Here is a 23,219-nt window from a genome sequence, read left to right on the forward strand (position 1 = left end):
TAATTATAAAATATAAAAACTTCAAAAAATTCCAATCGATCATGAACGACTAATTTTAATTTTATTTTATACTTCCTACGTCTCACAATAGGAGTCCTATTTAGTTTGAGCACGAGTTTAAAAAATATAATGAAAGGCGAGTGGAAAAACATAGTGGAATGTGTTATAGAATATGAGTGTAATAAGTTAGTAGAAATTGAAGTCTATTTACCAAAAATGGATTAAACAAAGTGGACATTGAACAGACCGAAATGGCAGGTGGACAACATTTCACGAACAGAGAGAGAAAAAGAATATGGTTGGGTTGGATGAATATTGATGATGTGGAAGATGATATGGATGAAATAGAATTGAATTAAATATTGAAAAATGGATGGTTGTGTAGATTGAATAGTTGCCGATAAACACGGTCATAGAGACTATGGTAGGAAACGATTTCTGCTCATATTGTTAAACATCGTATTCACTGTTCGAAATAATCTTTGACAACTCATTAAGTCTCATGGTTTTGTGATTAATGTTATGGAATTGATTCTTGAATGATAAGCTTGATAGCAAGTCCTCTTAAGATGTTGGCTTGTTGATAGAATTAACTTCTGTCAGCCACTCTTTGAATCTCTCAAGACTATCAATATTGTCATTATGAAAATCCAATAGATGTTCACTTTTCTTCTAATTTCTCTTTGATATTAGGGAGACTTTCATCTCATCTGATGCAAGGTTCGGGTATCTTATTGTACTCTTACTTACATGGTGATAACGGTTCGTCTTCCCAAAAGCTCAGCACAAGCTTCAGAGACCAGCCGTGGCCCAAACAAGTGAACGATAGTGTAGTCGAGGCCACAGCCATACTGTAGGAATGATAGTAGTCATAATAATAGAAAAACAAAGGGTTAAACACCATCTTGTGAGTGTATGACTTTTTTGTGTTTTGTCTACACTTCAAGTAGAGCTTATGTAAAAGATTGGCTCGTTACATGCCAAATTCTTTAGCAACTTTTTGGTTCTTACTGATAAATTGGATGATTTTTCTTAAATACTTTGAAGCTTAGCTCAATTCAGGCAATGCTCAAGATGGCTGCTATAAATCGAGAATATATGTTCATGGGTCAATCTTGTTAATTTCTAGATGTACACAAAAAAAATTCCATTTCATTCACGCAAATATGGAGCACATAGAAAGCCAGAAATTCAAATAAGATGCATCAACCAAGTGCTCAAATGTGACATTGCCCAACAAAAGAAGGTTACAAAGATTAGATGAACATCAAGAAAGTAATAGGTGTCTTAACATGGAACATAAATCACTAAGAAGAAAAAGTTCTATGCTGCCATGTGATGATCCTCATGCCATTATTTTGGCTGACCTTGCATAGAGGCTGTCCACAACCTTCTCCATGTTTGATATGGTCTCCAAAGTCGCTGGGTAGATGGCGTCAGTCTTGGGATCATCAAATATGATCAGGCATCCAGCACCCTGGTCTAGAGTCCCTGCAAACTTCTTATCCAGAATCATCTGAGATAGTTTCTTCTCAACTTGGTGGGATGGCAACTCGATTAATTCAGCAATGTGGGCAATCTCGACTCTTGAGAATGGCTCGATCAACCTGCAAAGATTCTGCTCCTGTAGTGTGTCATAGAGGGCGGAAAGGTGCCTGTGGACAATTGGGTCCTCATCCAGCTCATTCTTGAAATTCTGCAGGGCAGTCTCAAAGAGCTTCAGAGAGCGCTTTGAGTGAGCGTCAGCAATGGCCTTCATTGCATCTAGTTCTGGTCCTTTATACTGCAAACCAACCTTGGGCGATGATATAATCCCTGCCACGTCCTCAGCCTGGTTCACCATAATTTTGCACAGAAGCATGTACTTAAGGCCGTAAATTGCCTGGGGATCTGCAAGGGTGTTGAAAGCTTCAAATGCTTCAAAGAAGTAGCTGTATGCCGTTTTGTAGTCCTTCTCTTCAGCATGGAGAATTCCACTCTGCAAATCTATGGTGCCCTGCTGCGCTGGGGGCACATATACCGCATTTGCTGCTGTTCTAGCAGCAGTAAGTGCAGCCTTGGCTTTGGGCAGGTTTCTCAGGGCAAAATGGAGTTTGCTCTCAAGCAAGTCAATTTCGACAAGCAGCAGTTTGTCATCTAATCTTCTAACCTCCTTAATGAGACCTGAAAGGAGATTCAGTGCTTCTGAATATTCCTTACTTTCCATCAAAAGAGCTGCAAGCCTAGCCTCAATTCGTTGACGGAGAAAAGTTCGCTTCTCAGCCCTTGTCCATTGCACAATCTCCTTGCAGAGAGAGATTTGGAGATCAGAGGTCCCAGGTATTTTAGCTACTGAATCGATAATACCACGGACAAGCTTTGCAGTTTTTGCTTTAGGGATCAAGGAAAAGAAAGGCCGCAATTTAGTTAGTAGGCTCTGCAGTTCTTCTGCTCGGCCAACTTCCCTCAGACGATCTGATAGGTCGGTAATAGCCAATTCTTTGATCTTTAAGGCTTCTGAAGAAGATGAAGGATCTTCAAGGATCCCATAAAGGAGAGGGATGGCCTCAGCAGCAGTTTTCTCTTTAGCGGCACTAATCGAATCCTCAGTCGCAGGAACACGTTGGGACGACATAACTACAACTTTCAGAAGGAGGTTCTGCCAGATTTGAACTGATAGTTACTAACAAAATCTCCAACAATGTCACAAATCACAAGCGGAACAACAAGACAATTAAACTGATCCGTAAATTCATTGTTCCATGAGACTTCAATTCAGAAATTCAAAAGGCAACAGAGTATATAAAACCAAAATCTGAAATAATAGCAATCGTGTTTAACAGGAAATCAATTATAAAACAAATATAAAGACGGTGGAGCACTCTCTCACGGTTCCTCAAATTTTCCATCACTCTTTCCTAAAGATCCCATTTTTCCTTCCGAGATCAAATTTCAGCTTAAGTTATGAATAGCACTGGAGCCTACTGCTTCAAGCAATCAAACTTCAATTTCACAAATACTTCCCCCAAAGATATCAATCAAGCATATAAAATACCACAATGTCCAAGTAGTCAATTAGGGTAAGGGGAGCGAAAACGAAACTGAAAATCACGAATCCATAACACACGCAAATTAGACAGATAAATAAATAATCATATAGCAATACAATAATCACATACTCAAAATCCTAAACGAGGAAAGCTTACAAGTAAATGTCAGAGCAAATCCACCGCCGGCGCCGATGCGAAGAGAGAGAAAAATAGGAAGCAATAAAACTGATAGATTCGAAATAAATTAAACCATTTCTTGATGAGAGGGGCAACTCCTCAATTTGGGCCGAGCCGTGGAGTCTTTCGGCCCATAAACAGAAGGCTGATGGGCCTAGTGAAATACCGGAAATGCCCTTCATCAAACGACGTCGTAGCTGGTGATGACATGACAGTCGAACAGATAACGTTCAGTTTTTTTTAGCTATGGAGTTTGCAAGCTTTCCCCACGCTTGAAAATCCAGCGACGGCGGTTGGAGGCGGAAGATACGGAGGAGATGTGTATCGAATTTTGCCTGTGAACTTGAAGAAAGCCTAAAATGAAGGAATTAGCTCTGCAGTGCAGCATTCCCCTCTCTTCCACCACAAAACTAATTTTCCAACGGAGAAATTTTCCCCAATTTCAGTCCACTAGGAATAGGTGTGTAAATTGCAGCTCCGCCGCCGCTGGTAGCCGGAGAAAATCGAGCAAGCCTCTACAAGTCGAAGAAATCGAAGATGGATTGCGCAGCAGTAGGTATTACGTGCAGAGCAAAGATGAGGAAGAGGAGGTAGAAGAGGATGAAGATGGAGATGAAGCGACGTCGTCGTCGATGCTCCTATCATTGAGCATAAAGCCTGACAGGAACATTGCTTTGCTGGACGATTACGAGATGGAAGAGATGGATTACGTCTCCGACGACCCCAATCACCGGAGCGGCTACGTGGCGGTGGTCGGAAAGCCAAACGTCGGAAAGAGCACTCTGTCGAATCAAATGGTCGGTCAGAAGCTGTCAATCGTCACTGACAAGCCTCAAACAACTAGACATCGTATCCTTGGAATATGCTCTAGCTCGGATTATCAGGTTAGCTTTCTCTCCTGTTTTGATGCTTAGTTCTTCTAACATTTGAGGGAATTGATGATTGATTGTGTTTCTTTTTTTATGATGTTATCGTACTGTGTTAATATTTTATGCCATTGATGTAAGTTTTGGGGATTCTGCGTAGATGATTCTGTATGATACACCGGGTGTTATTGAGAAGAGAATGCATAAGTTGGATTCTATGATGATGAAGAATGTGCGGAGTGCTGCCATTAATGCAGACTGTGTTGTCATTGTTGTTGATGCTTGTAGGGCGCCTGAAAAGGTATTGTTTTTCATTTTTGGAAGAGAGTTTCAGTTTTATGTCTTCTTTGAGTTGAACTACTAATCTGTTCTCAGATTGATGAAGTGTTGGAACAAGGAGTTGGAGATCGGACGAGTAAGTTACCCACCTTGCTTGTTTTGAACAAGAAGGATCTGATCAAACCTGGGGAAATTGCAAAGAAAATCGAGGTATATATTGCTCTTTTATGTTGAAATCCTGAAAGATTTGAAGAAGTTGATCAATATTGTCACAAGTGCCCGATGAATACGATATTCTGTTAATAAAAGCATGGTTGGGTGTAGTGACTTTAGTGAGTGCAGAGTTCTAGATATGTATGCTGTGGTTGTGTCAGATTATGTCGTCCAAGATTTCTGGTGCCGATCTTCACAGTTTAACCTGCAAGATGTAGTTTTCTTCCTCAAAACCAGTACAGGCATCCATGCTTCCAGTATGTTCTTGTAAATACAAACATGTTTAACTATCACATCTCTTGCAGTGGTATGAGAAGTTTGCGGATGTTGATGAGGTCATACCTGTGAGTGCCAAGTTTGGCCACGGAGTGGATGATGTCAAGGAATGGATTCTATCTAAACTTCCTAAGGGACCAGCTTATTATCCTAAGGTGTGTATATTATGTTTCCAATATATTTCTGAAAATTTCTTAAGAAAGATTTCCAGAAGGTGTGATTGTAGCTTTGGAATGATTGGCTTTCATCTCTTTAATCAGAAACCTATTTAATACGCGGCTATGAGCCATGACCAATTGTTTGGTTAATCCTTTCAGAAGGTAAAGATCTACATTTGAGATCAAGTTATTACTTGTCTTCAGGATATTACTAGTGAGCACCCCGAGAGATTTTTTGTGGCTGAAATTGTCAGAGAAAAAATCTTTATGCAGTACCGAAATGAAGTCCCATATGCATGTCAGGTAACATACACTTGAAATTTTTAAAGAAATTAAAGATATCCATAAAATTGTTGATGGTATTGTCTTATTTGTTCACTGTGACATTTTGTACAACCGGACAGGTTAATGTTATTAGCTATAAAAGTAGGCCCAACGCAAAAGATTTTATCCAAGTAGAGATTGTTGTGGAGAAGAACTCACAGAAGATTATCCTTATTGGAAAGGTAATCTTTTTTATCCATGAATACACATGATCTCCTTTACTCCGTATATCTCTGGTTGTTTTGATTTCTGTTAGAAGTTAGATAGAGAAGCTGTAAATGGTCCCTCCAGGGATTCATATTCTTAATAATCTTGTTGTTGATCACATACTATTAACATCGCAAATAAGTAAACAGAAAACTTTTATGATCCCTTTATTGAAACATGGTCTGAGGCCAAAATGAAAATATTGACAGAAAGGAATATTAAACGATCAATCAGAAGGAATATGTAGGTTTGTATTCCTCAATGTTCACTTTTCTTTTCATTATAGGTGGTTAGCCTACATAATGACCTAATGATTCTCTGTTCACTCTCACTTCCTTCTTCCCATGACAATAGCTTGATTCTTTATACTATTCTCTAATAGATTCATAAAAGAAAAGCTGAACTGTATAGTATTGAAATTGCTAGCAACTAAATCCATTGGCAACTATATTAGGAAGGAAAAGCATTGAAGGTACTAGCAACAGCAGCACGGCTAGATATAGAAGATTTCCTGCAGAAGAAAGTTTTCCTTGAGGTATGAACTTCCCCAATCGGGCAATCACTAATGTCCTTTTCTCAAGAATATCGTTTTGAAATTTGAACCAACAAAAAAACCTGTGCAGATAGAAGTGAAGATTAAAGAGAACTGGCGACAGAACGAAGGACTGCTCAAATACTATGGATATGGTGGTCAAATACAAGCTTTGTGACACACGTATGACCTTCGATCCGTACATATGCCACGAGTTTCGCTCATGTACAAGTTTTGGTGTGCACATATGAAGGCTCTAGTTGAGACAAGAAATTGAGGAATACTACTGGAAGATCAGTTGCCATCATGCTGAAAGGAAGGTAAAGCCAAAGTTGCTCATTGAGTTTTGGCTCAAGGAAGGTGGCAGTGGTATTTGAACTTAGAAGTCGATAGAATAGATCATGTGGGAGAGTCAAGTCTCTTGCATTTTGAAATACATGTTGATTTTTTGTCAATTGTATCATTTATTATTTTGATAAAAAAAAGTAGGGAATTTAATCCTGAATTCTTCTTTAAAACAAAAATAAAATAAGGAGTGATGAAATCTTAATCACAAGTTAGTGTGTGTGGAGTGAGTGAAAGTGAGGGTTGGTCACATGATAGGTAGGAGACACCACGCTACATGTCTTCACATATTAAGTGCCACTCTTCACGCCTCAATTAATACGTAGCCCCATTCAATGTTCCTTTTCTGTTTACTCATTTTCTCTTCTCTTTTTAACTTGGAAGAAAATAGTCATATTTTCAATTACGAAAAAGGTAAAAAAAGATAAATAAAGCAATGCAGGGAGCAAAAGAAGATTGCTTGGTTTCCTTCATTTGTTACGTCGGTGCCCTTTATTACTTTTTACTTGATGAAACCACAGTCCAATAAAAAATAATGGCCCATAAATAAATACCGGTGACCCACCATATTAATGAAGTTAACAAAGTACATAAATCTCTTTAATTTAAAAAAACTAAAAATTTAAATACATTTCCCGTTAATTCCGGTACACAGACATAACATAACTGCAAAATATTAACTTCCCCATCCAATCCATCTACTTGTATAAATATTTCAGTTTTCCATTGTCTTGTTCAGAAAATGAAGCAGCATTTGTGTGTGATCGTTTTCCTCCTTCACCTGCAACAAAAATGGCTTCTTGCAAATGCAGACACGTTCATAAGAAGCAGAGGAGTCCATTTCATGCTCAACGGCGCCCCTTTCTACGCCAACGGCTTCAACGCCTACTGGCTCATGTACCAAGCCTCCGACCCTTCTCAGCGCCCCAAAGTCTCCACCGCCTTCCGCCAGGCCGCCTCCCACGGCCTCACCGTCGCAAGAACCTGGGCCTTCAGCGACGGCGGCTACCGCCCCCTGCAGCCGTATCCCGGCTCCTACAATGAGCAAATGTTCAAGGTCTCTCTCCTCTCTCAAAAAAGAAAAGTGTTGTGTGTGTTTTGTGTTGGCATTGCGACCGGTGGTTACTGTCTGAGGCCAAAGGTCTTAGGTTTGAGTCAGTCTCTTTAAATTTATGGTTGTTGATTTTTTTTATTGTTTTTGAAGGGACTGGATTTTGTAGTGGCAGAAGCAAGGAGATATGGGATTAGGCTGATATTGAGTTTGGCCAATAATTATGAGAGTTTTGGTGGGAAGAAGCAGTATGTGAATTGGGGTAGAAGCAGAGGACAGTATCTCACTTCTGATGATGATTTCTTCACAAACTCTATGGTTAAAGGCTTCTACAAGAATCATATTAGGGTATAAGTATAACACACTCATTCCTTCTTGTTTCTAGGAAACTCAAATCAAGATTTTATCATGATTTGTGTGTGTTTTTGTTTTGCAGAGTGTGCTTAACAGATACAATACATTCACTGGAGTGATCTACAAAAATGACCCAACAATCATGGCTTGGGAACTCATGAATGAGCCCAGATGCACCTCTGATCCCTCAGGCAGAGCTATTCAGGCATGGATAATGGAGATGGCTTCTTATGTGAAGTCCATAGACAGAAACCATTTGGTCGAAGCCGGCTTGGAAGGCTTCTACGGCCCGTCATCGCCTCAGAGAAGCAGATTGAATCCAGTCTCCAACATCGGGACAGACTTCATTGCAAACAACATGGTTCCCGCGGTTGATTTTGCAACCGTGCATTCCTATCCCGATCAATGGTACGGTAGTAGTACTAATCGAACCTCGCTTGGAATTAAGATGTATCGAATACGCAGAGTTTGTGACATTTTGTTGTTTTGTGTGAGTAAAGGCTATCAAACACAAATGATCAGAATCAGGTGTCTTTCATGAGCAAATGGCTTGACACACACATTCAAGATGCTGAGCGCGTTCTGCGGAAGCCTATACTGATCGCGGAATTTGGGAAATCGTGGAGAGACAGAGGGTTCAGCCCGTACGAGAGGGACGCGCTGTTCAGCGCTGTGTATTTGAAGATCTACGAGTCAGCCAAGCGCGGTGGAGCTGCTGGTGGAGGACTGTTCTGGCAGCTGCTGGCCCCGGGCATGGACAACTTCGGAGATGGGTACGAGATCATCCTGAGCGACAAGAGGCAGAGCTCGACCGCAAACCTAATAGCACAGCAGGCTCATAAACTGTACCAGATCAGAAAGTGGTTTTGGAGGAGCATCAAAGGGAGACGCATCCACAACTGATTACAAGACTCTTTATCTCTTGTCTTGTCTCTCTTTCTTTGGGATGGATTATGGATGATGATGAGTGTTCATCCAGGAGGGTAGGTTAAGCAAGAAACAAGAGATGGATATATATTAGTATAAGATCTGGATGCAGCTGTAGAATTATATACTATGATGTTTGAGTGAGTTTAAGATGAATGTGTGACAATATCTAATAAGAGATGTATTAATGATGGGGGAACATTTAATTTTAGAATCATATTGTAGAATTTCAAAAAAAATTCCTACTCAATGATACTCCTCCGCGATATAAAGTCCCATTTACCATTTATAGATGTCCATGATTTAAACTCTCATTTACTCCCCCTTCCACAAAAATTAGGCTCATTTTACCATTTTGGGATATCCAAAAATATAGTCTTATTTTCAAAAATAGAAAGTTTCTATCTCATATTTTACCCATTTTTACTAATCTCTCATACTTTACCTATTTTTTTCTCTAATCTCAATTACTTTACCAATTTCTCAATTAAACACATATCGTCCACAGATGAGACTATTTTTTGTGGATATATGAATGGAGTATTATTTTTCATTTTAGGTAAGTGGACCCACCGTTCAACTAAATCATTACAAGCACAATCTATTATAAAATCAATAGTACTATATAAAAATGAAGCCCACATTCCATTAACTCATTTCCCATTTTTCTTTGTAAAGTCAAACAATTCCTTAAAACTTGTGTCGAATCAAAATGAGATTATAAATGGCGGACGGATTATTGAGTACTACCTATATAAACAAACTAACGACTTTATTGGAACTAAACTACAATATGAGGATACTAATTTTTGTCTTGGTTAGAGTATCTCTAGGGAGAGGGTAAATGGAGAGGTAAAGAGAAATAACTATTATATATATCTTTCCTTCATAAAATTTCATGCTAGTAAAAGGGGTATTTGAGAAGGTATTATATTTTTTTTTCATTTTGAGAAGATATAAAGGTAAAAAAATAGTTATTTTATTTGCTTTTCTAATTTACCTTCTTTTCTAGGAGTGAATTACTACCTTTTTAAAATATATAATAACTTTTTAGAAAATAAATGAGAAATATAATTTCGTAATATGCCTTTCCACTTTGAGATGCTCTTACTAAATTTCACTGTACTAATTTATTTACTCTTCAAGAAGCAAGAGTACATTTTGAATAGCAAAATGACATTTCTTTCCAAAATAGCAGGTACTCAGATACTATTAGCAAATTAATTATTTTGCTGTGTCTATTTTTAAACATGGTGTTACAGTTGAGGCCTCTTGTTACAAGAAGATTATATACGACAGCATGCTTAGCCTACGCTGATTCCACACAAATTAGTTTTCGGGAAGATGGGAGAGTCTTTGAAGCCATGGAAACGAACATGCTGCAGCTCAATTCCCAGCTGAAGGAACTCGTAAAAGCCGGCGACTTGAGAAGAGCCCGCCACATGTTTGATGGATTGCCTCACAGAGATGAGATATCTTGGACGACTATGATCTCGGGCTATGTGAATGCCTCAGATTCATCTCAAGCGTTGTCTCTGTTTTCTAAAATGTGGGTGGCCCCGAATACCCGAATGGACAACTTCGTTCTCAGCCTTGCTCTCAAGGCGTGTGGGCTGAATGTGAATGTGAATTTTGGGGAGATTTTGCACGGCTATTCGGTCAAAGCTGGTTTCTTGAACTCTGTTTTTGTAGGGAGCGCAGTTCTTGATATGTACATGAAAAATGGTAGAGTTTTGGAGGGTTGTAGAGTGTTTGATGAGATGCCGTTGAGAAATGTAGTGTCTTGGACCGCCATCATCACGGGGCTTGTTCGTGGTGGTTGTAGCTTGCAGGGGCTTTCCTATTTCACGGAGATGTGGAGGGATGGTGTCGAGCATGACACTTACACGTTTGCCATTGCATTGAAGGCCTGTGCTGATTTGCAGCTCTTGAAGCATGGGATGGAGATTCATGCTAGGACGATAAAGGATGGTGTGAATACGCCCTCGTATGTGGTTAATAGCCTTGCCTCAATGTATAACAAGTGTGGGAAACTAGCTTACGGTTTGCATCTGTTTGAGAACATGAGTGAACCTGATGTGGTTTCGTGGACGTCTGTGATAAATACGTATGTTCAGAGAGGGAATGATCATCAGGGAATCAAGGCTTTCGTGAGGATGAGAGAGTGTGGTGTGTCCCCTAATGAGTACACTTATGCTGCAGTGATTTCTAGCGTTGCAAATGTTGCACGAATTATTTGGGGACGACAGTTACACGCCCTTGTTCTGCAACGAGGTCTTGCAGATTCATTGTCAGTAGCGAATTCGCTCATGACAATGTATTCAAAATGTGGGCAGGCAAGTTCAGCTTCAGCAATATTTTGCGAAATGGGAAGAAGAGATGTGATTTCTTGGAGTACTATTATTGCAGGTCATGCACAAGGGGGTGATGGAGAGCAGGCCCTCGAGCTTCTGTCATGGATGAGGAGGGAAGGGCCGAAACCGACTGAATTCGCTGTTTCTAGTGTACTGAGTGCCTGTGGAAGTATGGCCATTCTTGAACAGGGTAGACAGCTTCATGCTTATGCTCTGACTGTTGGTTTGGATCAAACAGCACTTATACGAAGTGCTTTAATAAGTATGTATTCGAAATGTGGGAGCTTACAAGATGCAGAGAAGACTTTCTCGCTGTCACAGAATGACGATATAGTGTCATGGACAGCCATGATCAATGGCTATGCTGAACATGGGCGCAGCCGAGAAGCCATTGATCTGTTTGAGAAGCTTCGTCATTTTGGTATGAGGCCAGACCCTGTTACACTCATTGGCGTTCTTAGCGCTTGTAGCCATGTGGGACTTCTTGACCTCGGCTTTCACTACTTTGATTCACTGACGAAAGACTACAACATAGCTCCTTCAAAAGAGCACTACGGTTGCATGATCGACCTCCTATGCCGGGCTGGAAGACTGCAGGAAGCCGAGAATATGATCAGAAGCATGCCGGTGGAAAGGGATGATGTTGTTTGGTCAACTCTCCTTAGAGCCAGCAGAGAACACGGTGATGTTGAGCGTGCAAGGACTGCAGCAGAGCAGCTGCTCCAACGGGACCCAGATTGCGCAGGGACGCATATCACACTGGCTAATATCTATGCCTCAAGAGGTAAATGGAGCGAAGCTGCAGAGGTGAGGAAACTGATGAAATCAAAAGGTGTTATCAAGGAAACTGGCTGGTCTTGGATCAAAATCAAGGATCGGGTTTCTGCATTCGCTGCTGGTGACAAAAATAATCCACTGTATGAAGATATACACTGCATTTTGAAGTTGATAGCTTCAAAAGATGATCTCACACTACAAGAACTTGCTTCAATCCTATCTTTTACAGAGGTTAGTTAGCAAATGATTGAGGATTATTATGCAATGTCAAAGCAATGTGCTTATTTATTCTGGGCTGATGGAAATCTTGGACTCTTTCAAGAAACTATCTATGAGAAAGGTCAGCTTCTTTTGATCAAGAATGGAAACTGGCACCAGAAAGAGACATGCCATCAGTTCTTCCAACACCAAGCATCACGCCCAGGTCAGCATCGAGTCACAGAGCTTCGAAAAAACTTTAGCTTTAAGGAAGAATCGCGCTAGTTGGGGCTAAAAATCTCATGGATCAAAGCTCTGATCAAAGATTTCATGATTTATACAAAAGTTCTACTTGTTTGTTTTCTTCTTCTTCAAAGTTTCTCTCAATGCATTGAGAATAAAAGTTTAAAATTTTGTAGAAATAATAATTTTTCATTTATTATGAGCATCAAGTTCAACAATGATCCTATTGAGATAGTTCAGAGCTACAATAATAATGTTAAAGACATTCATCTGAATTTTCTATGTATCATTAAGCCAGGACTGGTAACTGTGAAAAACAAAAGAAACAACAAATACAAAGGCACCCAAACTGATCACAAGTTTTGCCCACAAGAAGGATGTGAACAAGTTGAGCACAAAACTATTCCATGACCAGAACCAGAGAAACCCGAACGTGAATCCAACGACTGCTCCCACGACCACTTGGCTAACTGTATGAAGACGCTGGGAGACCCGGAGCCATGCCTACAACAACAAGGTTTCAAAACTCAATAACAAGTTAATTCTATCAAAATTTAACTAGCAAGTCTGCGTGCAGCTGTTATATACTTACAAAATAAGAGCCGATTATAGCAAAAACACCGCTTAGTGTGACTGTAAAAGCATTGACTCCGAACATCTCCACCACTATAGAGAAGGATACACATCAGATATCCAATATGCGTAGTAAGACAAGGTTAATGAAGCAGATTTGGCAGCAGTCAACAATATAAATGATCATATGCCGTGCAGAGGAATGTGTGCTTAAAACTCGGATAATTTGCATCCTTATTTCACATAATTTCAACCATATTTGTTACAGCAAGAATGTCATGATACTTACATGAAACAGCGAGAAATGTGATGGTATAACCTATAGACTGCGCATGAGAAGAAGGCATCCCCGGGTCTGATCTTAGTCCAGAAACTGGCCTTTCATGGTTTAGTAAATGCTTAAGTACAACTGAGAGCGTAGCATTGATTGCAGACCCCATAGAAGCCCATAAAGCTAGTGCATCATGCCTCCAGAGAATGAATACAATAAGAATCGCCGAGATGAGCCACTTGCTCTGAATCAAGTTTACGAAGCCAATGAAATTAGTTAATTCTTAAAGACAGGAAAATGTTCATCAAGCCCAATCAATTTCAGGAAAATGGTTGTTTTCAACATGATTCATGTACATATGCATCATGAATCTGGCAATGCTCAAGAACAAAAATGACATGCTAATTAGTACTACTATATCATAGCTTTGCTTTGCACAGCCACATTTAATGCTTACCCATTAAAAATCATCTACCTTCCAGAGAAAATCATGTAACCAAATCAATGCCTCAAAACCCTTAGAAAATTTCAACTACATTAACTGCTATATGCCTATATCCACAAAATCTACAGCTCCTATTTCTTGAATAATCATAATCAGCATGAGCACATACCTACGCAGATAAGCATCAAGCAACAACATCAAATACATTTTCCAGAAAAAAGCACCGAGTTTCAAACTCTTCATCTACATATCATGCCTTATAACGACATAGCACATAAACTAACTACAATTATTACTCCAAATTCAGATGATAAACAAGAATTTGAGGGAGACACCAACCATATGATTGATAGTAGCTTCAATTCCACCATCTTCAAAAGTCAAAGACTCATTCACAAAGGCCTCCTGTTCAAAGGCAGGAACTCCATCATCGGTCGTACTCGCACGACCCCACCTTGAACCCCTCATTTTACAGAGATTTCTTCTCCTAATATCGCTACAAACAGGCTTTCTGCAGCTGAATTCCCCTGAAAAACCCAATCTTTTTGAGAAACTCGTGGTGGGGCCTCGAGAATTTCTCAATTCAGGAAAAGAGTAAGCAGAAGCTGAAATGGGCGTCAAAATCGCAGACATTCTGACCTTCTTTACTTTGATTTTGGTGGGGTTTCTTGCTAGAGCTCAGCACCAACAAATTTTGAAGTTATTCAAAATCAAGTAATTTTCCTTGATTTTATTTAAAAAAAGTTCAGTAATAAATGCAGTTAGGTAGAGGTTAATCAAAAGGTCAGATATGACGACTTTAATTTATACAGAATAAAGAAGAGAAATGACATTAATTTTATAATCCCTCCGTCCGCTGTTAAGAGACCCATTTGTGGCGGCTCAGATTTTAAAAAATGTTAAGAAAAGTTGGTGGAAAAAAGTTAGTAGAATATGGGTCCTACTTATATATATATTAGTTTTAAATAAAATATGAGTGGAATGAGTTAATGGAAGGTGGGACCCTATTGCCATTTATGATAAAAATGAATTAGGACTCTTATTCACAGACGGACTAAAATGGCAAAACAAGACTCCTATTCGCGGCGGACGGAGGGAGTACTACCAAAAAGTAGAGCCGAACTTTTAATAAAATAATAAACGGACGAATGTAGCATCTCTGCACTAATTTTGAGCCTAATATGTGAGATTCGCCTAATTTATCCCCACATATTCCAACCCAATAATTTTTTGCAATATTTGCACAGCTCAATTATACATCTGAATATAAAAATAAATATTACTTAAATTGAACAAAAACTATATTTCCTCTCCTTTACTAACTTGCTTGGATATTTCGATTATGCTAGTTTCCATTAACCTTATAACATTAATTCTGAAAACTGGGAGTATTTTAATTCATAAAATTAATATCCTATTTTAGAATAAAATCTGATACACCGAATCACTTTTTTTTCAATCATTTTAGAAAGATATTAATATGGAGAAAGAATAAAATAAGAGAAAAATAGAAAGAAGTAACTCCATTAAAATGGAACGAAGAGAGTATATTTTTTTATATTTATTTATTTTTTTCTGTAAACTAGAGCTACTAGTCGTGTCACTCCACCCGTTGGATTCAATCTCAAATCTTCTAGCCAATTATCCTTACTCAAAAGTTTGAATGTTACATGTGCAATAAACCATCAAATTTCAAACCTAGTGAATAGAAACTATCACAACAGAGTGAAGCGGATAATTTAAAATTCGATCTTCAAACTTTTCAAAAATTTCAAGTTATGGGACAATCATATTGCTATTTGATTCTCTTCTCCTGAGGCTGTAAATTCGATTATCGTGTTTTGGGCATATCAGATCCCAATCTGAAACTCGTCCAAATATGGGAACCCAATAATCAAAATTACGGGTTTAAACACTTGGTGTGAGAGATTTTTGGATTTCGAGCACCCACGCAGTACCCAGTTATGAGCTTGTCTTATAAATATTTGTATCCAGGATAGCACGTAGGGTTATTTTATTTAATCTTTCTTTCATTTTAATAAAATTTTCGTCTCTCACTCTTAAACTAGAAGTTTCCTTTGCTACTATCCCTATTCATTCACCGCCATCTACTGTCTCCTTATGTTGTTTCGGGCTATGCTAGACACATTGGTTTGTAACCCATTACTCATACTTGTATTAGTACAATTTACATATTGATGTGAATCAAATCATTACATGTTTTCCCTACCGAATTGGTGGATTTTATTGTGTTTCTTACATAATTACGTGGTAATGTATTGGTGTAAAGGTCAGCGGTGGAGCTCGGGATGACAAAGAAGGAAAAAATCACATTCTAAAGGCCAAACTCGAAAGTCGAACCGTATGAGTTTGATACCACAAATAACCTGTCCGGTTGAAAATGGTCTCTGGCATTTTCAAAGTATCATTCATTGTTAGAGAAACCTTTTCATTTCTTCTTCCCTAATTATCACAAAATTAAAGAAAACCTTTTCATATCCACATGACCACATCTTGATTAACAAAATTCATAATGACAATCTCTTTCATTTTTCTTCAAAACTCCATTTTTATTATATGTATAGATGTATAGATAATAGATGTGTTGAAGTAAATATGTGAGCATAACAGTCAATTAAATAACAATATTGCATTTCGGACAGAAATAAAGAAAAAGAAAATGTAAAGTTGGTAAGAGGAAATCACCAAACAATTAGTTTTCGAAGAAAAGTTAACCGAATGACATGATGACCACCTAAATAAATGGAATTTGGCAACCCAACTAAATAGATATGACAAAAGTAACTTGACTTCACACTCACAAATTTTATCTTCGTAGTGTGTGTTAGAGAAAGATGGATCAAATATGTATATACTCATAATTTTCATGTCGAAACAAAGTAATAGTAGTACTACGTTTTTGAACGTGTCATATGTCATTTGTTGCAATTATCAATAATCAATTTGTAATCTACTGGAGTAGTATTAATTATTAATTGAAAAAAAAAGTATTAATTTTTCTCGAAAAAATAAAAAATAATGCTTCCATTTTCGCATTTGCAGCTTCCACTCATATCTCTCCCAAGACATACAAGTAGATAGAAGTCAAGACATAAAAGTAGATATTAATACTGGAGTACTTGATTCTCATATCTCATATCCTATTTAAATCTTTAATAAATTTCATTGTACACCCTTGCGTGTGTAGTTTTTGCATTTTGTACATGATAATAAATCTTGCTGAAATTTTCATGTGAAAAATATTTATAATTTGCTGTTTTAAATTTATTTTTTAAATATAGTACTATCAAATTAAAGTTCTTCTTCTTCAATTTTATGTGTGTATGTTTAATACTTAGTTTATAAAATAAATAAAACTGAGAAAAATGGAGAAGTGAGAGAAATGAAATTAAGAAGAGAGAAATGAAAGTGGGGGAAAGAGAGATAAAATATAGAAAGAAATACACAGTAATGTATAACTCGATTGGTAAGAGACTTCTCATCCAAAGTGTAGTTTTTACATTATATATAAGATAATATACGGAGTTCTGGAATAGTATACAATGATGCATAATTCGATCGGGTGTGGACCGATTTAGCGGACTATTCATATCAGTCTGCACGTTTCGGGATGCATTGCCACCCTTCAATATTTAATATAATTAATAACATTAACTCTAGCAAAGTATATATGTCCAATTATTCAATTTCTCAAAAAATATCATTTTTTTTTCAGATTCAGTAATTTATTCAATCCAAATTTGATTGGGGTAGAAATGCGGGTAGTTTTGTGATTGTCAAGATAAAGCCCAATGAGAAGCCGAATACCATTATTGTATCTGAGGCCCACATTAAAAACTTCATTTCCGCTTTTTGTTGAATTTGTATGATCAGAAAATTATTTAAGTCATTTTACGCTTTTTGTTAAAATTTGTTTGATCAAAAAATTATCAACCAATAATTTAAGAACGTGATTCACTGATATTCGATACTATCCACTTGACGCTTTAGAGTTTTTATTTCTTAAAATGTAAATTTAAGTCGTTGTGGAAGTTGACCAAGTGCATGCATTGGCGATGAATTTCAAGTACGAAATATTTTTGGAGTTCAATTAAAATTGCAAAAAATACTAAGTATACTTTTTCTTTCTAGAGTGGACTTTAATTTAGATAATTCAACAAAAAAAAAATACTGTATAATGAATAATTTTGTTTAGAAATTAAAGTCATTCAAAAAAAGGTATAAGTCGATAAAGAATAATTTGACTCAACTCTTTGTCATTTAGACATAACATATATTCTTTTTTTAAAAGTTGCTTACAAACAAGCACTATGGCCATCCAAAAAGCTCTTACTTGGAATCAAATTAACATTAGCTTTTTTCCACTTATCACTGATGACTTGAGATTCTCTCTTGGAACTTTGCTAAGCTTCTTTTTTCTTTCTCCACTCTTGGCTTTTAAAGATAATCTTATCTAGGTGATTAAAGCTACCACTTTTTTGCTATAGTTAGTCTAATATGACAATATTAATCTGAACAACATTTCATGATTGAGTACATTCAAATTCCCTAAATGTCTAAATATAGCTTGAAAGAAAGATAAATGATCTGGAATTTACGCTGGAAAATTTCAGCACCATCAATCAATTTTAAAAATCTTAAATTTATTTTCATATTTAGCCGCACCCCTGCATGCATGTCCTATCTTTTAATTAGAATAAAGAGTTTCATTCACATCACCCCATCATGTCTGTGTCCTTTACTTCACAAAGTCTCATTTATTTTCCCCTAAAACCAACCTACCAGTTGCAATAATGAATATATTCTAGACGTATAAAATTTAACGTTTTAATAGTATAAACACTACAACAAAAAAACGGATAATTAAGGAAAATTTTTAATGCTAACAACTCAAATTTGTATGTCTAATTATACCACAAATGCTTTATAAAGTGTCCTTATTATTAAAGTCGCAATTAAAATTAGGGGACACAAATAGAAACGTCCTAAAACAGCAAAAGATTAAGATAATTTTCTCTCAACTTAGGGACGCTTTCTTTTGCATCCTATATTATGATTATTTTTAGAAATTTCCAAACGCTAGTAATTGCGTCTCAATTTTTGTGTTCTTAAAAGATAGTACTCCCTCCGTCCGCAAATAGAAGTCCCGGTTCACTTTTACCATAAATGGTAATAGAGTCCCACATTCCACTAACTCATTTCACTCACATTTCATTTAAAACTAATATATACAAGTGAGACCCTTATTCCATTAACTTTTTTCAACTCACTTTCTTAATATTTCTTAAAATTCGTGCCGCCAAGGAATGAGACTCCTAATGGCGGACAGAGAGAGTAAGATTTTTGTAGTGAAAATTTATCATTTGATCCATGTTACACTGTCCCTCGATTTACACGGCCCATTCCACAATTTTCCCTTTTCTTTCTCATTCTGGATTCTTGAATAAATTGAATGTCCATGTTTGTAAATGTAATTAATCTTCCTTAAAATTACATAAATTACTATAGAATAAGAATGGTAGCACAAGCATCCATTATAAGATAAGATTGACACTCCAGCAGGTACTGATGGTGGTTGAGAAAATAAGTGAAATGGAGACAGTCAAAGTTCAAATTAATAGACACAACACTTCCACTACTGAATTCCATCAGATTATACTAGTATATATCTTCAGGCAGGCCTACACCTATATCTCTTGTACCACTCAATAAATAATTGTTATGTTTGGCCAAATTTTCGATGAATTATTATATATATATATATGACCAATACATTTTTTTGGTGAAGAGTTAGGTCCAAAATTAAATAAGAGTAAATTAATTATCAGCCCATATATTAGTAGTATGTTATTATCATTATTCATATATATGCGTATATATATGGTAAATAATTAAATTTATGAGATTGGAGAATTAATTTGAATTAGTAGAATAGTATGCTACTCCCTACGAGGAAAACCCACATGCATGCATGGTGGGGGTCGGATCGTTCAGCAATTGACATGTAACAGATTTGCATGTTACAATTTACTATAGCTGCCCTAAATTTAGGGATAGAATATTTCTTTTTTACTGCATACTGTTTTTTTTGTAATCGGACTCTTTTTGTCAGAAAGAAAACCTATATAGTTTGACATGAAAGTACTAGACTAACTCAATTATATGCACTTTCATTTTCCAAAAAAATAATTTTAACTTTGAAAAAATCACCAACTTTTAATCAATCGACTTGAGTTTAGACATGATTGACATAAAATGTTTTAATAACGATATTACTACACGTTTGATCTGTAGTGTACGTGTTCAATATGTATCTATGTTACTAGCTACAAATTAATTATAAAAATGGAGGATATTGTCGAAACATTTTATAATTAAGATGTGGCTTAAACTAATTTGGGAATATCAAAGTTAGTGTAATTGTTGGCAGTTAACCTAATTAAATAAGATATGTGCCTGTTTGTACCTAATTAATAGTAGTAGTATTTAATTGTGTTGAAGTGTTTATGCTTAATTAATCTTTCATTAAATGTTAGAGGTTTCATAATTGCTGTACCGGCTGAACTGAATGGCGCTCTCTCACGTGTGCATTTATGCAAAATAAAACAGACGTAAAAGTTAATTATAAGTTTATAATGGCTGAACCGGTTTTAATATAAAAGTTTGACAAAATATACTAGATTATTAATATATTCGATATACATATATTTTTTTTTTTGATAAATAATTAAGCTTTGCTTATCAAGAATAAGAATTCCATAACAGAACTAAATATATGTACGAAGCGTTTGATATCACAATAGATGTAATCACTAATCAGGTTTCAACCCTCACGTTTTAACTGTATCGATGTAAAGAGACTTCAACTCTTGCCAACCAAACAATGATATTATTCGTTCCTTTAGCTAAATTTGTAGCATAATTACTGTATTACGTCTATTATTCACTTAAAAATCCAAACTTTTTTACATAGTACTCCCTCCGTCCCATAGTAGATGTCACACTTGGGAGATGGCACGAGATTTTATGAGATGTTATTTTGTGTGTTAAGTGGTGAGAGAATATATAATTTTATAATTGATGTGAGAAGGATCTTTTTTCAAAAGAAGAAATGTGACATTTTTTGTGGGACAAATTAAAAAGGAAAGTATGACATCTACCATGGGACTGAGGGAGTAGAATGAAACCCTCAGTATCTTTTATCCTATTTATCAATTATTTCTTTGAACACGCAGCCATCTTATAATCGTATAGGAGTACTATAGTATTTCGGAGGAATAAGTATTAATCTCTTTGTCCCAAAAAGATGACCCCTTCCTTGAGCGATATGAAATTTTATACAACGTTATTTTGGATGTTAAGTGTAGAAAATAAAATAATTAAGAGGGTAGGAATAAAGTAGAGATAAATGTGTTTCTATTTTTATTAATATGTTATCTTAGTTAGGACAAATCAAAAGAAAAATAAGTCATTTTTAATAGGACAGAGGGAGTATGAAGCAGTAAATAATTAGATGATGTACTATTATGATCTCCTTTTCTTGTACAATTACTAGCATGGGAATTGAAGCGCCACTTCATGGATATGCTCCTCTTCGCCTAGGATATTAATGCAAGCTAAATTTGTGTTTGGTGTTTTAAAGGTTTTTATTGCGGTTTTAATAGTTTCTTGCTTTAGTGATTGATTTTATTGAAAATGGACATCAATTTAATTAGGACTTTTGTTGATTTTTTTAATGGCAAATCCTTGACTGCTCTCATGAATAGTTTTGGTGTTTTAAGCATTTTCTTTTACGCTAAAGCATTAATTAAAAATTACTCCTAGTAATATTTTTTCACATCCGCCCCCCACATATAGCAATTCTAGCTTAGTCATGATTGAGATATGATCATGATCTGAATTGCACCGAAATGTCATAATTACTTCTCTAATCATACCAATCATAATGCAAATGTGGGTTCGCCCATAATTAATCTATTCAATATTTGTCTCAACACTACCGATTAAAAAAAGAAAAAAAAAAACTCTATAAAAATGCCATCGCTAGCACCACTCGCAATATGATTCATTTCTACAAAAATCATCCCCAAAAATCCATTCTCTTTTTCTCCTCAAAACACACACACGCATTTTATTTTCTGCCAATGCCTATTCTGATAATCACCAAAAACAGTCTAATCAATACAAAAATATAGAACTATATATATATGACTGATGGAGGCCTTTAATTTTGACGGTGATTCCGGCAAATCCAACAGTTTTCCGGCGATATTTTGCGGCGTCGGTCAAATAAAAAAGCTGTTCCGCATTGCCGAGATCTTAACCGTACTGATCCTGCTGACGTGGACCTCATCTCGCCTTCCGTTCGCCGTCAGGATCTCCGGCGAGTATCTCCGGTGGCTCGTGAACATCGTCGTCAGCCATCTCTTCATCTTCTTCCTCAGCAATGCCATCGTCCTGATCCTCTTTTACAAATCGCGCAGCCTCTTCCTGCACCACGGATTTCACGATCATCGCGAAATCGAAGTCGATTTCTGCCAGGATTTCATCACCAGCGGCGCCTATTTCGCCGGATCGGAGGAGATCGCGTACGAGGACAAGCAGACGATTTTGGAGGTCACTAGAGTTAGGGCTCACCGGAGGAGCCGATCGGCGAATTTCAGGAGAGAGAAAAGCGGTGGTAATTGCGAGAGGCAGCTGCGGCGGTCGGAAACGGAATTGCGAAGGAGAGTGGAGGAGAAGAAGAAGGCGGCGGCCGCGGCGGAGGTGGTGGATGAATTGAGTAATGAGGATTTTCAGAGAGCGATTGAAGAATTTATAGCTAAGCAGATTAAGTTTCATCAAGAGGAGAAACTCACTATCGTGCTTCATGAATGCAACTGATCTAAGTAGTAATTTACAAGTTAATTATCTTATTTTCCCCTTAATTTCATACAGTATGATTTTTAAATACGTACTCATGACTTTCAAAAAATTTTAATTATCACTGTAATAAATAAAGCTTAAAAAGAAAAGCAAAAGACTAAATTAATTTATCATTCATTTAAGAACACTCCCTTTTACATTCTAAATTATTATTTTTAAAAATTTATCAACATAAGTAATTGCGTCTCAATTTTAATGTGTAAATAAGTTTTTTTTAGTGTATACTTAAAAATTAAAATTGTTAATACATGGAGTACCTAACAAAAATTAATGACGACAAATTAAATAGGATGATGCGTATTAATGTTAAAATTCTCGTCATGGCGTTGTACATTCAATTTCTGTGGACCAATATTAATTTATATATTAAAATTTTAAAAATAGGTATCGTAAGGTGTAACATCTGATAATGAGTGGCTAATCATCATTTAGAAAAACAAAATTATAACAGAAAAGTCGTTTCTGCAATGAATTACTATAACAGACTGAAAAAGGCTCATTATCGTTATTTCGATAACCATTTCGAAATGAAATGATTCCACATGTAACACAAGTAAAAAAGATGGAGTACTGTAATTACTGATTTACCGCATTATCTTTGAGCAAAAGTGGCTTTAACTTTTGGAAAATAGAGATTAGATTCTTCCTGAATTCAACTTTGTTGTCTTCTTTTC

General features: G+C 36.6%; 5 protein-coding genes and 1 pseudogene across 8 annotated transcripts; 4 read left to right on the plus strand and 2 right to left on the minus strand.

Moving 5' to 3' along the window:
- Window positions 1-1,190: 1,190 nt before the first annotated feature.
- On the minus strand, window positions 1,191-3,320 carry LOC125214596 (26S proteasome non-ATPase regulatory subunit 11 homolog pseudogene; annotated as a pseudogene). Its single transcript, XR_016136449.1, has 2 exons — window positions 3,186-3,320; window positions 1,191-2,638 (listed from the first exon to the last, which is right to left on the minus strand). The product of XR_016136449.1 is annotated as a 26S proteasome non-ATPase regulatory subunit 11 homolog pseudogene (transcript).
- Window positions 3,321-3,446: 126 nt separating this feature from the next.
- Window positions 3,447-6,566, plus strand: LOC125210138 (GTP-binding protein Era-like protein). The gene is made up of 8 exons (XM_048109712.2): window positions 3,447-4,090; window positions 4,233-4,373; window positions 4,448-4,561; window positions 4,870-4,995; window positions 5,203-5,301; window positions 5,403-5,504; window positions 5,984-6,064; window positions 6,153-6,566. Exons 1-8 carry the CDS (start codon window positions 3,566-3,568, stop codon window positions 6,237-6,239), a joined length of 1,275 nt encoding a protein of 424 aa, XP_047965669.1. The 5' UTR covers window positions 3,447-3,565; the 3' UTR covers window positions 6,240-6,566.
- Window positions 6,567-7,089: 523 nt separating this feature from the next.
- On the plus strand, window positions 7,090-9,027 carry MAN7 (Glycosyl hydrolase superfamily protein). Its single transcript, XM_048111790.2, has 4 exons — window positions 7,090-7,463; window positions 7,611-7,805; window positions 7,894-8,219; window positions 8,312-9,027. The coding sequence occupies exons 1-4, from the start codon at window positions 7,149-7,151 to the stop codon at window positions 8,712-8,714; spliced, it is 1,239 nt and encodes a 412-aa protein (XP_047967747.1). The 5' UTR covers window positions 7,090-7,148; the 3' UTR covers window positions 8,715-9,027.
- Window positions 9,028-9,859: 832 nt separating this feature from the next.
- LOC125217144 (Tetratricopeptide repeat (TPR)-like superfamily protein) lies at window positions 9,860-12,814 on the plus strand. Of its 2 annotated transcripts, XM_048118978.2 has the most exons (2): window positions 9,860-12,100; window positions 12,192-12,814. In XM_048118978.2, the coding sequence occupies exons 1-2, from the start codon at window positions 9,989-9,991 to the stop codon at window positions 12,222-12,224; spliced, it is 2,145 nt and encodes a 714-aa protein (XP_047974935.1). In that variant the 5' UTR covers window positions 9,860-9,988; the 3' UTR covers window positions 12,225-12,814. The 2 variants fall into 2 exon arrangements, with proteins under 2 accessions (XP_047974935.1, XP_088925466.1); XM_089069340.1 differs by having other exon boundaries at window positions 9,860-12,814.
- On the minus strand, window positions 12,479-14,371 carry LPPEPSILON2 (Phosphatidic acid phosphatase (PAP2) family protein). Of its 2 annotated transcripts, XM_048118981.2 has the most exons (5): window positions 14,239-14,371; window positions 13,939-14,126; window positions 13,173-13,398; window positions 12,903-12,976; window positions 12,479-12,814 (listed from the first exon to the last, which is right to left on the minus strand). In XM_048118981.2, the coding sequence occupies exons 2-5, from the start codon at window positions 14,065-14,067 to the stop codon at window positions 12,590-12,592; spliced, it is 654 nt and encodes a 217-aa protein (XP_047974938.1). In that variant the 5' UTR covers window positions 14,068-14,126; window positions 14,239-14,371; the 3' UTR covers window positions 12,479-12,589. The 2 variants fall into 2 exon arrangements, with proteins under 2 accessions (XP_047974938.1, XP_047974937.1); XM_048118980.2 differs by having other exon boundaries at window positions 13,939-14,306.
- A 7,300-nt stretch (window positions 14,372-21,671) lies between these two features.
- Window positions 21,672-22,572, plus strand: LOC125215961 (tRNA-methyltransferase non-catalytic subunit trm6MTase subunit). Its single transcript, XM_048117547.2, has one exon. It carries the CDS (start codon window positions 21,835-21,837, stop codon window positions 22,501-22,503), a length of 669 nt encoding a protein of 222 aa, XP_047973504.1. The 5' UTR covers window positions 21,672-21,834; the 3' UTR covers window positions 22,504-22,572.
- Window positions 22,573-23,219: the final 647 nt, after the last annotated feature.

This window comes from Salvia hispanica, chromosome 3 (genome assembly GCF_029641045.1).
Source record: "Salvia hispanica isolate PSC_SH4W2 chromosome 3, Shi_PSC_v1, whole genome shotgun sequence".
Taxonomy (NCBI): domain Eukaryota; kingdom Viridiplantae; phylum Streptophyta; class Magnoliopsida; order Lamiales; family Lamiaceae; genus Salvia; species Salvia hispanica.

Coding starts and splice junctions, on each gene's coding strand:
- LOC125210138 (XM_048109712.2), top strand. CDS start 3,566: ATGAAGGAATTAGCTCTGCAGTGCAGCATTCCCCTCTCTTCCACCACA. Junction 4,091..4,232: donor GCTCTAGCTCGGATTATCAG/GTTAGCTTTCTC, acceptor GATTCTGCGTAG/ATGATTCTGTATGATACACC. Junction 4,374..4,447: donor CTTGTAGGGCGCCTGAAAAG/GTATTGTTTTTC, acceptor ATCTGTTCTCAG/ATTGATGAAGTGTTGGAACA.
- MAN7 (XM_048111790.2), top strand. CDS start 7,149: ATGAAGCAGCATTTGTGTGTGATCGTTTTCCTCCTTCACCTGCAACAA. Junction 7,464..7,610: donor ACAATGAGCAAATGTTCAAG/GTCTCTCTCCTC, acceptor TTGTTTTTGAAG/GGACTGGATTTTGTAGTGGC. Junction 7,806..7,893: donor TCTACAAGAATCATATTAGG/GTATAAGTATAA, acceptor TTTGTTTTGCAG/AGTGTGCTTAACAGATACAA.
- LOC125217144 (XM_048118978.2), top strand. CDS start 9,989: ATGGTGTTACAGTTGAGGCCTCTTGTTACAAGAAGATTATATACGACA. Junction 12,101..12,191: donor CAATCCTATCTTTTACAGAG/GTTAGTTAGCAA, acceptor GACTCTTTCAAG/AAACTATCTATGAGAAAGGT.
- LPPEPSILON2 (XM_048118980.2), bottom strand. CDS start 14,232: ATGTCTGCGATTTTGACGCCCATTTCAGCTTCTGCTTACTCTTTTCCT. Junction 12,977..13,172: donor CACATTTCTCGCTGTTTCAT/GTAAGTATCATG, acceptor CCTTCTCTATAG/TGGTGGAGATGTTCGGAGTC. Junction 12,815..12,902: donor CTATAATCGGCTCTTATTTT/GTAAGTATATAA, acceptor TTGTTGTTGTAG/GCATGGCTCCGGGTCTCCCA.
- LOC125215961 (XM_048117547.2), top strand. CDS start 21,835: ATGGAGGCCTTTAATTTTGACGGTGATTCCGGCAAATCCAACAGTTTT.